The following is a 15,533-nucleotide window of genomic DNA, read 5'->3' as shown; positions in this document are numbered from 1 at the left end:
AAAAAACATCCTAAATGTTTTCTTAAACCCTTGCCAGAATTAACGGTTATGTTTTACTATAAATCCTTTCAGACTTGAAATAGGACTGTTATTCATATGATTTGTGTTTTTATTGATCACTTTTTATTGCATTTTGATACATACAAACATTTTTTTAATGATTTAGGAGGTGTATGTTGGTTTTATAATAAAAATTTCCCCAATAGGAAATGTTACATTTTTTAAGTCAATGGTGTAACCAAAGAACAAATTAGTAGGATAAGAGTTATCTTTCGCAAGATTTGGGCATTTACAACAGTTTCTCCCTTAGCAGTATTACCTGTAAGCATGTTTTGCAAAAAAAAACAAACAATTGTGTTGAAAATTTTGTGAAAAAATCTTAAAAGTAAGAAAAAGCCATATCATAATTGAAAATACTGTCCATGGTGTACCCTTATACAAATCTTTTTTTGAAAACATTTCCTGAACTTTGAATTATGAAATATATTGATTATAGAAACATGCACCAGGAACAACATATAGAATAGGGGAATGGAGCACTTATTTCGTAACTAAATCTTAAAATACATCTTAAATCATTGGTGTTACTGTCAATGGTGAGACCATATTAATAAAATAACACCATTGACCGGTTTAGTAACACCACTGAATATATCATGACAATCAGCATTGTTTTGTGTTTCTTTCATGCTTAACAAGCGAAACATCATATTATTTACCAAAAACAATACTTATTTAACAATGTTTTAACAATATCATGTATTACATATACAAAGTTTTCACAAACTGATGTATGCTGGTAACACCAATGACACTATTTTAGTAACACTATTGACATTTTTATGCCCCACCTACAATAGTAGAGGGGCATTATGTTTTCTGGTCTGTGCCTCCGTTCGTCCATTCGTCCGTTCGTTCGTTCGTTCGTTCGTCCCGCTTCAGGTTAAAGTTTTTGGTCGAGGTAGTTTTTGATGAAGTTGAAGTCCAATCAACTTGAAACTTAGTACACATGTTCCCTATGATATGATCTTTCTAATTTTAATGTCAAATTAAAGTATTGACCCCAATTTCATGGTCCACTGAACAAAGAAAAAGATAGTGTGAAGCTCAGGTTAAAGTTTTTGGTCAAGGTAGTTTTTGATGAAGTTGAAGTCCAATCAACTTGAAACTTAGTACACATGTTAACTATGATATGATCTTTCTAATTTTAATGCCAATTTTAAAGTATTGACCCCAATTTCACGGTCCAGTGAACATGTAAAATGATAGTGCGAGTGGGGCATCCGTGTACTATGGACACATTCTTGTTAGTTATTGATGTTATGTTATATAATTTGAGATATTTTAGCCTAAGAATATTTTTTTTATCTTTTTCTTTTGCTCGGTGTTCTTGGCTCTGTGTTCAGAACTTAATAAAGGTAAAATTTGAAATGTGATGTCAATGGTGATACTTTTGTGTCATTGGAGTTACTGAAGGGTCAGTGGTGTTACTATATAAAAATGCGACATTTTTTTTATTTTCATCGACATTTTTTTTTATTTTCATTCATAAATATTAGTGTTTTTAGGTCGTGTACAAAGATTAGGTATATTATTATCATTTAATCTTACATAATTCACATATATTCATTTTAAGTGCATATTTTAGTATTTACAACGGCCATGATTAGGACAGCCAACATTTTTACGACAATGTATTCTGGAATTATTTTTGAATAGAATGCACAGCCATAATTTTAACCTAAACAACAAATTTGAACAGTTGTTTGATGTTAAAAAATAATATTTAGTAGCTAAATGTATGCTTTAAATTGGTAACACCATTGACACGATTCTATCAAAGCATGACCTAAAATTGTTTAAATTGAAGGAACTGTTCATTTTTCCCATGGCATATTTCTGAATATCGTTGCTTCCGTACTATAGAAAAGCGGAACACATTTAAATGTTTTAAACAATGACATCATTTTTCAAAATGTTACCTCGTCGAAATTTTCACTTTTTTTTTATAATGACCCAACTATGTATATGTCTATTGTGACCTATGACCCTACGTTTTTTATGATCGAGACAAAAGTTTTCATTCTGTGTTTATTTCGTATCCTCAGTTATTTACTTTAATATATTCACATCCTTAAAAATCGTATAACAGAAGTTTTGTTCTATTTTTTCAAATACTTAGTTCGTCCATTTTAAAGAAAAGGATGCTTGTAACATATTTTTTTAGCTCATTTTTAAAAGTTGACCTTTTTTTTTAACATCGGATGTCGACGGTTCTGTATATTTTAAATGCTTCTTCTGTTGATATATATCCTGTAAACGTCACCTATTTTTTGACTGGATTTCTTCAATTTCGGTTCAGTGACTGGTTAGAACACAACAAAAATATGTTTTTATTACAGAAATGAAACAAAACTGATGTAAATATTGTCTCTTTCAAATGAATAGTGTTATTGAAAGGATAATTTTTAACACAACATGCTACAAATTAATACTGTACATATTATGCTATGGAAACCATGTCTTGTTCTGTGTTTATCAAACAAGATATAACTATAAAACATATTGATACCATCAATGACGTTAAAGTAATTACATTCAATTTGTTTAAAAGATCAAATAAATATATTACACAGTGTATCTTACAATGACACTGTGCTGTCATAACAGCTGCCTATCACAAACATAGTGTAAGTATAAAGTAAACAAATGTATGTTCAGTAATTCTTCTTGTTCACGATGTTTTTGTGTTAAAATTTAACTTATGATAAAGTCTTTAATTTTGAAAACTCGAGCATTCTTCTTGGAACATCCAAAAGGATAATTGCTTTTTGCAAGATGTTTTCGAACTTTTTCCATAAATTTCTTATTTCTCTTTTTAAATTTACCACGTCTAACAAACACTTTTGCATTCTGTGCAATGGCTTGCTTTAGTTTCTCTCGAATGTGCTTTCGACCTACCAACTGTTTACACCATTTACCAGCTGATGGCAATCCATTGACAACAGAAAACGTGACAGGATATTTCTTTTTCTTGTTGGGAGGTTGTACTGCAAACTCGTAGACAGCAGCATCTTCAAAGTCACGTGCAAATATCTGTTTAGTGACGTAGCCATTCAGCCATTTTGCCCATTCATCTTTTGTAGACAGCTTGGCATTACCCATTGCCTGTTTCCAAGGTGACCATTGAAGACGATTGAGTGGTTTTGTTGTTTTAAATTTGCGATCATTTCTTTTTTCTCTTGGAATGTCCTTTTGCTGCAGATAAAGACATAAATATATCTAATAAAACAATTAGATCTTTAAATATGTATTTATAAATATGTTCATTGCATGTAAACAGACAGAAAAAAAGAACAAAAATAGAGCCTACGTTCACTATTGTTCCTATTCTATATTTTCATACACTAGTTCAACTAATTTCAAAATAATAACGGGTTGGATGGTTTCTGATATTTGCAAAAATACATTTTATCTAACTAATAAGATGTCGGGTCTCCGCAACCCAACGAAATTTAAGAACATATCCTGGTAAAAAAAAACGGTCTTCAGGTGTACAATATGTGAATTAAGATCCAAATCACTGAACATTTAAAAAAAATCAAAATAATAGAATATCGAAACTCTATAATCAACACTAAATTTCCTACAATGATAAATCACTAAGATATAACAAGAGACAACCATTGACGGGATTGCTGACGTGGAGCAGACACATGAATATGTGCCGAGTTATATTATATTTTAGGATCCGAGTCTCCCCTAGCATATCTCGATCTGAGGAATAACAAAAGGTTACATTAAATTTAGGAAATGTCAATTACAACAACTACAGGAAAACATCAAACTCTATAATAACGGTACAATAGATAAAAACACAAAAACAAGTAAAACAGCAACGACCAACACCCTAACAAAGAATGCTGGTAATAACTGACAGCATCCTCAAAGTACCTAACCAGCTGATATGAAATCAAACCGTTCCACATTCTAATATCAGTGACTGTACTTCACAGTAGATTTCATACAGCAATATCATGCACAGGACAGGACCAGTTGCTTATATGCACGTCATTTGGAGTCTAGTGGATAATTGTCTCATTGCTTCGTATACCACATCTCTTTATTTTTTATATAAGGAAGACACGATCATGTGCAATGTCCAGAATTTTGTACATAATGTAATCGCAATAAAGACTAGACAAAGTGATGCCCCCGCACTCCACTCTGAAGTACTTGTATTATAACAAAGTCAATGTAGGACTTTCTTTGAGATATTATTGTGTCTGGGAGACACAATTGATGCCCCCGCAGATGCACAGTGTAATTTAACATTTAACCGCTTATACCTCCCCCCCCCCCCCCCAAAAAAAAATAATGTCCAACTATCAACTATCTGGAAACGCTCCTCTTATGCAAGTTAATACTCCAAAAAATGACAAAGTTCAACTATCTCCCAAAAGAGCACATATTAATATAAATCAAAACCCTGACCACATGCACACCTTCAATATATGTACAAACAGCCAGCAAAGTTAAAATTTCCTAGCATTCAAACTGGAGGAGGAGTTAGCTGGAAACGCTCCTCTCATGCAAGTAAATACTCCAAAAAATGACAAAGTTCAACTATCTCCAAAACAGCAAATATAAATATAAATCAAAACCCTGGCCACATGCACACCTTCAATATATGTACAAACAGCCAGCAAAGTGAAAAATGCCTAGCATTCAAACTGGAGGAGGAGTTATCCGGAAACGCTCCTCTTATGCAAGTAAATACTCCAAAAAATGACAAAGTTCAACTATCTCCCAAAAGACCAAATATTAATAAAAACCAAAACCCTGACCATATGCACACCTTCAATATATGTACAAACAGACAGCAAAGTGATAACTTCCTAGGATTCAAACTGGAGGAAAAGTTATGCGGAATAACTATATACCCATAATGGGACGGACGGACGGGCGGAAGGACGGACGGACGGACGGAAGGACAGACGGACGGACAGGGGTAAAACAATATGACCCCCCCAACTTTCAGTTGCGGGGGGAGTTGCGGGGGGATACAAATGTTAGTCTTGCTAAAATAACAGTAAAAAGCTGAGCGTGAAACATTTCTTATTGAATTTCTTTGTTTGTATGTTGATGGAAATCTAAGAAGTCACAAATAACCACGCCATATGGAAAATATAAATAAACCTTATACACTTTATCCTTATTTGATGCTTCATAAAGGGAAATTGCAACACTGAAATTCAGAAAATATCGGGAAATTTATAGTACGCGATATAAAATCAATTGGGCGGCGAGAGACACAATTTTTTCGAAACAATTTTCTTTACCTACTGAGCCATTCAAATGCAAATTCACTAAAACGTGTTAGATTTTCCTATTTTTTATCTTTTGGTTTCATGATTTTTGTTTCTTTGGTGTTTCAGTGAACATAAAAAAAAACAGTAAAAGGGATCAAACCTATCTAGTGTCCAACATTTAAAAACTAACCGACATAGTTTTGGTTAAACAATAAGATGTATTATATGATTAAAAATAAAATAAGGAGATATGATTGCCAATGAGACAACTATTCACAAGAGTCCAAATGACACGCACGTTGATTTAAACGACTGTAGATCACCTTACGACCTTCAACGAAGAGCAAAACCTATACAGTATATGGATAGTCACCAATAAAAGGCCCCTGACATGACAAAACTTGAAACAATTCAAACGTGGTGAAACCCAATGGTCTGATTTTTGACAAAACAATAAACGAAAAACAAATGTGACGGACATCAACTTAATGTTCATTCGTAAAAAACTGGAAATAAATGGTACGAACGATAATAATTTCTTCTCTCGTTTTATGTAAAGATCGAGAAAACAAATACTTTACATACGTTATCCTTTCTTTTCTGTTTTCCTTTTTCTTTCTTTGGTCCTTTAGCTGCTGTTTTTGGTGTTTTCCCTATGAGTGCCTTCTTTCCAAGTTTTGTTGTTTTTATGGTTCTCATCTTGTTTGTTTTCCCCTTTTTAGGAATAGCACTTGGCCTTCCGATCATTCCAAATAGCCCACCAGTCGGTGTTCCAAATGGACTTGTACCAATTGGTGTTCCAAAAACCCCACCCATTGGTGTTCCAAAACCCCCACCAATTGGTGGTACAAACCCTCCACCAAATAAACCTGTCCTGGTTGTACCAGCAGCGGATGAGAGGCCACCAAACATTCCTGACGAAATTCCATATTTCTCTTTCAGTTCATCCTGATAAGCCTAGAATAATAATAAAATGTAAAATAAATAGCCATTTGCTGTACAGTGTGTTATTTCATAATATTCGCTAGGACTTTTTTATATATAACTTTCAATTTCCTTATATAGTCTTCAACATTAACTAAAATTAAAATAGTACCGTCCAATGATTACTTACACTTAATAGTTCATCGCCGCCTTCCCGATAACAAATTGACATCATTAAATCAAATATCAGGTTAAAGCTTTCCAAAGTTATCATAAGTCCATCCGTTCTTGTTGCCAGTTCATGGTAAAACGTCTGTGCATAGATACCTGCTTTTACAGCAACACCATAGACCTTGACTCCCTAAATCATTCAAATATATAAAGAAAATAGTGTATGACTTACTTAATTAATCTCTAGTTTTCTCAATTAAAACAATTATTCATCACATAAATGTTGATATTTTACTCAAAATTCCACATTCAAACTTAAATAATTTGTTCTTTAATCTGATAAATATTTATTCATTTGTTTTTTACAATGATTCATTTCATTTCATCGTTCCTATGGAATCAGCATTATATAAACAACAACAAAAAAGAAACTCATAACACACTTGACAAATACCACAATATGACATTCAACAACGCACGATATTGTCCTAAATCGTCAACAGAAACTGTAAAAAATAGTGTTTCCCGTTCTGTGTGCCCATTTGTCCCTTATAGGTTTAAGGCAGTTTACCGCTTAGTTGTTGTATCGACGATTTGAAATTTAATACACATGTTGATTATGATGTTAACTTTTTTTTTTAAATATATCTGCCAAAAAGGGTATTGATTAAGATTTCGGGGAACATGGAAATGTGATGGTGCGAGCGGGGTATGTGGTCCCTTATCATATTCTTGTTTTTGTTTCCATTTTTTTTATATATCTTCAAAGCTCAAGTGGTGTGATGACAATATTTGAAGTGCAGATAGCAATGTTCACTTGAAGAGTGAAACAGACTGGAAAAACATAAAAACGGTAAACAAACTTTAAATAACCCTACTGTTTAATAATCATCATGAAGTTCATCTATTAAACTGTGATGAAGAATCGGTGGCCGAGTGGTCTAAATTGTTCATTTATTGTATCACTTGCCTGTCAAAACTGAGGTTGTGAGTTCGAAACCCGCACGTAGCAGGTGCTATCCGGGCAACCCAGCTTCCTCAACCAATAAAAAATGTCAGCCACGGTGTAGCCGATAGTGGCGTTTAGCACCAACAATCAATCATCACGTAGCAGCGTGACAAGCCTTTGGTATACATATTCAGATCACGAAGAACATTTGTTTGGAATTCAAAATTCTGCTCAAAATTAAATAATGTGCCAGGAGAAGGTAATATTAATCATGGCGTCTTAACATAACTGAATATTGGAATGAACAAATTTATTACCATATCTTTCAACTTGGTGCATTCATTACGCCAGTCAATATCATTTGTAAAGTCGCCATATTTGTACCCTGGTTCGTGTGGAAGGTCATCTCCTATGAGGACAAGAGAACGTTTGCTACCTGGAGTCCATGACAAAACTTCTGTTGCACGCCTCAAAACAAGTTCGTAACATTCAGCACTATCACCACCACCTGTATCTCCACAATTATTTACAAAGTCATGAAGTTCTGGAAGTGTTGCCCCAAAATCAATCCACTTGATAATGTAATCATCTTTGTCACAGTAATCCCCATGAGCAAAGATAGCTATTCGTATCCCAGGTACATCTGACTGGAGTTTTTGTACAATGTCCTTGATTCTTCCTTTCACTTCATTTAAAGCTGCGCTCATTGATCCTGTAGTATCAAAGGAAAAAGCAATCTCAACTAGTCCTCCAGGGGGTAATGGATGCAGCGTTGGAGCTAACGTAGCACTGGAACTTTTCTTTCGTGATAACTTCTTTGACAATGTGCTACTTCCTGACAAACTTTTTCTCAAAGATGAGACCACTGCTTCTCCTGTCTCAGAAAAAGGGGACGTGTGATCTACTTCCGTTATATCAACGTCTTCACCGATGTCGTCTTCAGTTATCACTCCGGTTTTCCCAATATGTGATCCAGAATCCAGTGCAATTGCCGTTGTTGCGATATCGCTCACTTCTTTTGTGATAGAAGCTTTCTTCGTAAGCGATGGAACTTTGAATAGAGAAGATGATGTTACACTTCTTTTACTTGACATAGATGTGATAGAGGTACCTTTCTTTGATAACGAAGGTTTTATCAGTGACGACGTACTTGATGCTGATGAAACCAAAGAAACTATTTTACTAGATCGACTAGTAAAACGGCGTTTAGCTTTGAGGATTTTTCTCGGCGGATTCTCATTTGGAGGATCCATTGGTAGTGTTGGTTGCCTCCGTAAACTTGGGGCATCCATCTCCATGTTATTTTAACTTTAAAAACTGTGAAAACATAAAAACCAAGTTTACAAATGTGTTGATTTGTTTTGTTTTGTTTTGTTTGATTTGTTTTGTTTTGTTTTGTTTTGTTTTGTTTTTGTTTTGTTTTGTTTTGTTTTGTTTTGTTTTGTTTTGTTATTTGTTTTTTGTTTTTGTTTTTGTAATTTGTTTTTGTATTTTTTTTGTATTTTTTTCTTTCTTTTAATTGTCTCCTTAAACATTATGTTAAATAATGCCCTATTTAACGCCCTTTATCATGTTTAGTACATTGAAGTTATTGCTGATTGTTTGCTATTTCTATTATCTCGTCCAAATCAAAGTCTATTTAAATTATTTGATATTGTTTATAAGTGCGATTTAAAACTTTGATAATCTGAATGCATGATTAACAAAGCAATAACATGTTTTACTTGGTAACAGATTGATGGATTAATTCGAGTTATATATATTTATAGTATTTGAAGCAATACAATCAAAAGTTAAAAATAAATAAACTTCCTGAAACTAATAATATCAGTCAGATGATTATTATAAATATACAACGATCTGTTAAAAAATGCACATTCGGGTGATTTTTAAAGTGTATTTAAAGAATACTTCCACTCCCCCCTCCCCATCCTTATCATATCGTATTTTGCCTACATTTTCCTTGTATATAAAATGACCCAAGATATTTATGATATTATAACCTTTCTCCCTTACCTTTCCCAAATGACAATTTACTCCTATTTATCGGGTATTTATGTCTATTCGTTTCTCTCCAGATTTATCTCATAACAAATGCAAATGTTTTAGGGTAATCGATATAAATAAGTTACCTGTTCAGTCATGCTAGTGTATTGCTGATGTCAGCATATTTTCCCAATAATTGCTTATATATATTGTTATGATTGATTTTTTTCTGTATATAACTTTTAGAATTTAAAAGGTTTGAAAGACGAGCTTAAACATGTTTAAAGACTTGTAAGTGTTTATTCTTTCGACTCTTTTGAAAGAATCGAAATGTGGTCCAGTTGATAATTACCGGAATCTTTTGATAATTGTTGCTTGCTTAAGGGATGACATAAAAAAAAATCAATGAAGGATATAAATCTTAATTCAAATAGTTTAGGGGTGTGGGGAGGGGGGGGGGTCAAAATTGCTGAAAGTTTTGTTTAATTGACATCGATTTTGTATACATATATCCTTATTGGTCAATCAATTTTAAAAGTTAAGAAGGGGGGGGGGGTAGGGGTCAGTTAAAAAACTATATGAATCAAGTTTTTTTTTATCCTACATTGAACTTTTGATGTCGTCCCTAAAATCAGTGGCAAATAGTTCGTGTGACGCAACGTTAGATACTGCTACTACCACGAAAATCAGCGATAAGCAAATCTTTGACGGGAAATTTTTGTGTTGTACGTAATGCAAGCTACTCAAATTAAATTATCAAATACATTGAGCTACAATTTCAATTCAAAACTATGCGTTTGAAATGTCTTGCGGAAATGTCCGAAATAAATCAGCATGCCTTCACAAAACGTTCAAGGCAAAATAACCAGCTAGAGAGTTATTTTCGTGATGAATATTTTTTTCTACTTTGAGTACTATACCAAGTAAAAGTACTTTAAAATGGTCAGTGGAACACCAAATTGTATGAAGATTACGGGTTATCTATAAAATACGGATTTATTAATTTAATGAAAATCTCTTGCAAGGTTGTCCGTTAACATTATTTGACGGCATCACTAGCGTAAAATGACAAGAATTTTATTAACTGCTTTGCGACAAGTTCCTCCTCCGTTTAATGTGAGTTTCCTGCTTTCAACAAACGAAATAATGCAAATCTTACAAAGAATGCGCACCTATAAGACTAAGAAAATAAAGTAAGAAAACTTAACCTACATGTATTATCTCTCTGACCATCGCTTGATTAAAATTGAAAGTCTGAGGAATATTTTCGTACAAACTTGTTCGAAAAAAGTTTCAAGTGCAATTAACTATTCCTTATTCGATTTATATGTATACTTTATCATGTTTTGACCTCTTGTACACGTTTGTGTCTGAGGAAATGAAATATTTTGTCTTTGTCTTTGTCTTGTATATGCCAGATATATATCTCAAATTAATCGGAAATAACAAAATCTTGAAACCGTACGGGGCGCCGAATTGGACTCTTGTGATTTTATACTCGAAATTCAATTTCGTACGGACAAAAGTGAGTTTTGTTCAACAAAACTGAGTTCAGTTTAACAAAATTTGTAGCATACTACAAATTTAAAGTTTTGTCATACAAAATTATCTTTCAGTGGACAAAAGTTACTTTTGTCATGAGAAAATTCATTTTTGTAACACAGACTTTACTTTTGTTACCTAACTTGAAAATTGGGCGACAAAAGTTAATTTTGTATGCAAATTTGTTTAGTTTGGATTCTGTGAACTAATTTGCATACAAAATCGACTTTTGTGAGACAAAATTGACTTTTGTGAGACAAAATTGGCTTTTTGTGAGACAAAATTGACTTTTGTGAGACAAAATTGACTTTTGTGAGACAAAATTGACAAAATTGAATTTTGTCTCACAAAATTGAGTTTTGTCTCACAAAAGTCAATTTTGTATGCAAATTTGTTTAGTTTGGATTTTGTACTGATTTGCATACAATATCGACTTTTGTGACACAACATTGACTTTTGTCTGACAAAATTGAGTTTGTCTCACAAAAGTCAATTTTGTCTCACAAAAGTCAATTTTGTCTCACAAAAGTAAATTTTGTCTCACAAAAGTAAATTTTGTTGTTACAAAATTGAATTTTGTCGTTACAAAATTGAATTTTGTCGTTACAAAATTGAATTTTGTCGTCACAAAATTGAGTTTTTGTCGTCACAAAATTGACTTTTGTGAGACAAAACTCAATTTTGTCTCACAAATGTCAATTTTGTCTCACAAAAGTCAATTTTGACTCACAAAAAGTCAATTTTGTCTCACAAAAGTCAATTTTGTCTCACAAAAGTCAATTTTGTCTCACAAAAGTCAATTTTGTCTCACAAAAGTCGATTTTGTATGCAAATTAGTTCACAGAATCCAAACTAAACAAATTTGCATACAAAACTGACTTTTGTGAGACAAAATTTACTTTTGTGTGACAAAATTGACTTTGTCTCACAAAATTGAATTTTGTCTCACAAAGTCAATTTTGTCTCACAAAAGTCAATTTTGTCTCACAAAAGTCAATTTTGTCTCACAAAAGTCAATTTTGTCTCACAAAAGTCAATTTTGTCGTTACAAAATTGAATTTTGTCGTTACAAAATTGAATTTTGTCGTCACAAAATTGAGTTTTTGTCGTCACAAAATTGACTTTTGTGAGACAAAACTCAATTTTGTCTCACAAATGTCAATTTTGTCTCACAAAAGTCAATTTTGACTCACAAAAAGTCAATTTTGTCTCACAAAAGTCAATTTTGTCTCACAAAAGTCAATTTTGTCTCACAAAAGTCAATTTTGTCTCACAAAAGTCGATTTTGTATGCAAATTAGTTCACAGAATCCAAACTAAACAAATTTGCATACAAAACTGACTTTTGTGAGACAAAATTTACTTTTGTGTGACAAAATTGACTTTGTCTCACAAAATTGAATTTTGTCTCACAAAGTCAATTTTGTCTCACAAAAGTCAATTTTGTCTCACAAAAGTCAATTTTGTCTCACAAAAGTCAATTTTGTCTCACAAAAGTCAACTTTGTCTCACAAAAGTCAATTTTGTCTCACACAATTGACTTTTGTGCTTTAATTTCCATATCAGGTAACAAAAGTCAATTTTGTATGCAAATAAGTTTATGTTTGCATACCTTTTTGACAAAATTGCCATATTAAGTTTTGTTTGTATTTATTAAAAAATACTGTAAATGACAGTAAACAAACGTTTATTTGGTTAAACCTTGCATAATTAAAAACCTATACAGGGGCGGATCCAGCCATTTTAAAAAGGGGGGGGGGGGTTCCCAACCCAGGACAAGGGGGGGGGGGGGGGTTCCAACTATATGTCCCCATTCAAATGCATTAATCGGCAAAAAAAGGGGGTTCCAACCCCCGGAACCCCCCCCCCCCCTGGATCCGCCAATGCTATAGACATCGGTATTTGTAAAAGAGCAAATACAGATGAGGCAATATCAAACTGTAGTCTTACTTTCTTTGTATTCAATATTATATCGGAAATATTTTATATTATAAAAAGTAACAAAATTACAGCTATTTTGCCCCTTTTAGTACAAAAAAAAACATAAGGAAAATTATAATCGGAAAGTCCTTTATCAATGGCAAAATTAAATGCTCAAACACACCAAACGAATGGAAACAACTGATGTAGAAAATGATGGATTAAACCTAGTCTTATATATATATATATATATATATATATTTTACAAACAAGTCTAAACAAGTGACAAACCATACAATATACATGTCCACTGGATCTAAGAGTGATATAGATACAAGGTAAATGCAAATATTTATATAAGTCTGAAAATTACACCAAACAGTGTTAGAGTTAGATTTTATACTGCAAAAATTTTGTCCGTCCCTCAGCGGGATTCGAACTCACACCTTTGATACACTACAGCACCAATCGCTAAAATAATAATATAACATCTACACACGCTTAAAAAACACGTGTCTCATGTCTATCTCTAGATTCACCTTCCGTGACAAGGTAACACTACGACTATTGAAGTTATATTTTTATATAGCGGATGTGGTCGAGTGGTCTAGAGCGCTGGACATGAGGCTAAGCGATTGGTGCTGTAGTGTATCAAAGGTGTGAGTTCGAATCCCGCTGAGGGACGGACAAAAATTTGTCAGTATAAAATCTAACTATAACACTGTTTGGTGTAATTTTCAGACTTATATATATATATATATATATATAGATAGCTAAACCTTTAATATTTCAGATATTTCTTGTTGGTTTGTTATCATTATTCTTTCTCAAGTTCTTGGACCATGACTTCATTTTGGTTGGTCCCTCCTTTGTTTGTTTAAAAATTTCTTCACAGCTGGGACTATGACTATATGAATAGTCCCAGTTCACAGTTGGTCAAAAGTATTTCGTTCAAGGAAGTTTTTATTAAGTCACCTCATTTTGTTTTTAGAGTTCTATATGCCCATCAGGTCTTGTTGTTTTTTTGGGTTTTTTTTTTAATTTGTTGTAAAGCATTTTCTTTTCTTTTTACTTTTCTGCAGATTTAAACTGTTTGTTCATTTATCATCGGCATTTGTTTTTGCAGTATTCCTTTCTAAAAAAGATTGTGTTGATGTTTTCCGTATCCAGTGTTTACGTTAGTGTTAAGGTCAACTTCACTGTTTTCCCCCGCAAATCAACTACAAAATAATTTACATACTATAAAAAAATTTTATTTTTTTTTTAAACTTGAACATATTGATCCTTTATTTAGGTTCGATATTTGGACGTTCCCATTTGATTTTAAAACACCAATTGTAAGCGTCCTTTAAATCACATTTAAAATTGCATATCTCAGTTTCCACATCAGTCTTGTTTTGCTAAGATATAACTCATAAAAGAGTTTGTTCTAGTAAAACAGGTTAACTGTATTACTCATCAAATTATTTTGGACAAACGAATGTTCAAGTCTGTGGTCTTAAATTGTACCTCAAAACCACTGTGCTAGTAATAAATAGAGGCATGGGAAAAAAGTGAAAATTTTTACCAATTTATTGTCTGTTTTTTAGTTTTCTAACAATATATATTGCATCACCTTTAATATAGCTTTTATATTTTAAAATATACTTTCTAAGAATCATGCTTTGCTATGACCTTTGCTTCGCTTGTAAACTTATAGCATAGGGTACATGTTTTCATTTTTTTTTAAATGTGGTATGTCAATTCTCAGTCAATATATGTGGTGCTCCTATATAAGAATTTTAATCAGTATCATTTTAGAATTTATAGTATTAGAAACTTCAAGATCTTATAGTCTCGTAAAACGAAGTAACAAGGTGAACTGATGATAACTTTCAATATTTACCTCACCAAAAGACAGTAATAGTATAGTATTAATGAATGGGTGTTTTTATAATGGCCCTGTTATATGTCCAAGGTCTGTAATAATGGTCGAGGAAGTCTGTAATGGCCCAAGGCAACGCCGAGGGCCATTACAGACATCCAAGGCCATTATTACTGACCGAGGACACATATAACAGGGCCATTATAAAAATACCCATTTCTTAATACATTTATTAACCAACTGAACAAAAGTATATGTGTTGCTACCAACTTGATGTACTCTCTTACTCTTTTAATGACAGTTAAGTTTGAAAAAAATAATTTGTACTTCACCATGATAAAGCTTTAAATATATACCAAATATCCAAATAAAGTTGAAAGAAGTTATGTGTTGAAAAACAAAATGAACAGTGATCCCTTTATATGGTTCTTTATAACTCTTTAATGTTTGTTGCTGGTTACTAAATTAAACAAAATACAAAAAGGTATTTTACTCCGAGTTACAACTTAATTTTGTTAACTTTATTAAAAACCCTAACTGGGCTAAATACAGACAAACTGGGCATTAATACAGGGCCATTACAGAAAAACAGGGCCATTACAGAAAAAACAGGGCCATTACAGAAAAACAATAATAAATGGTCATTTTTGCAATAATGTACTGAGTTGGTTAATAAATTAGTATAATATCTTCCGTGTATAAAAATAAGCCCATCATCTTTTGAATATCCAATTGCGTTTTACACTGTAAAATACCAACTTGATTTTAGCTATGTTCGACCTTGTAATATAAGCCCATTGTGAATACTCAAGAAATTTATGTGCTCCTATACACAGGAGGAAGTTACAGAAAGAAGAAGACTTACT

At 32.6% G+C, this 15,533-nt stretch overlaps 1 protein-coding gene across 1 annotated transcript; it reads right to left on the bottom strand.

Moving 5' to 3' along the window:
- Positions 1-2,018: 2,018 nt before the first annotated feature.
- On the bottom strand, positions 2,019-9,471 carry LOC143044227 (uncharacterized). The gene is made up of 5 exons (XM_076216160.1): positions 9,373-9,471; positions 7,674-8,673; positions 6,427-6,597; positions 5,898-6,269; positions 2,019-3,258 (listed from the first exon to the last, which is right to left on the bottom strand). Exons 2-5 carry the CDS (start codon positions 8,652-8,654, stop codon positions 2,758-2,760), a joined length of 2,025 nt encoding a protein of 674 aa, XP_076072275.1. The 5' UTR covers positions 8,655-8,673; positions 9,373-9,471; the 3' UTR covers positions 2,019-2,757.
- Positions 9,472-15,533: the final 6,062 nt, after the last annotated feature.

The sequence above is a fragment of the Mytilus galloprovincialis genome, chromosome 1, assembly GCF_965363235.1.
Source record: "Mytilus galloprovincialis chromosome 1, xbMytGall1.hap1.1, whole genome shotgun sequence".
Taxonomy (NCBI): Eukaryota; Metazoa; Mollusca; class Bivalvia; order Mytilida; family Mytilidae; genus Mytilus; species Mytilus galloprovincialis.
This window is presented reverse-complemented; position numbering and strand designations above follow the sequence as displayed.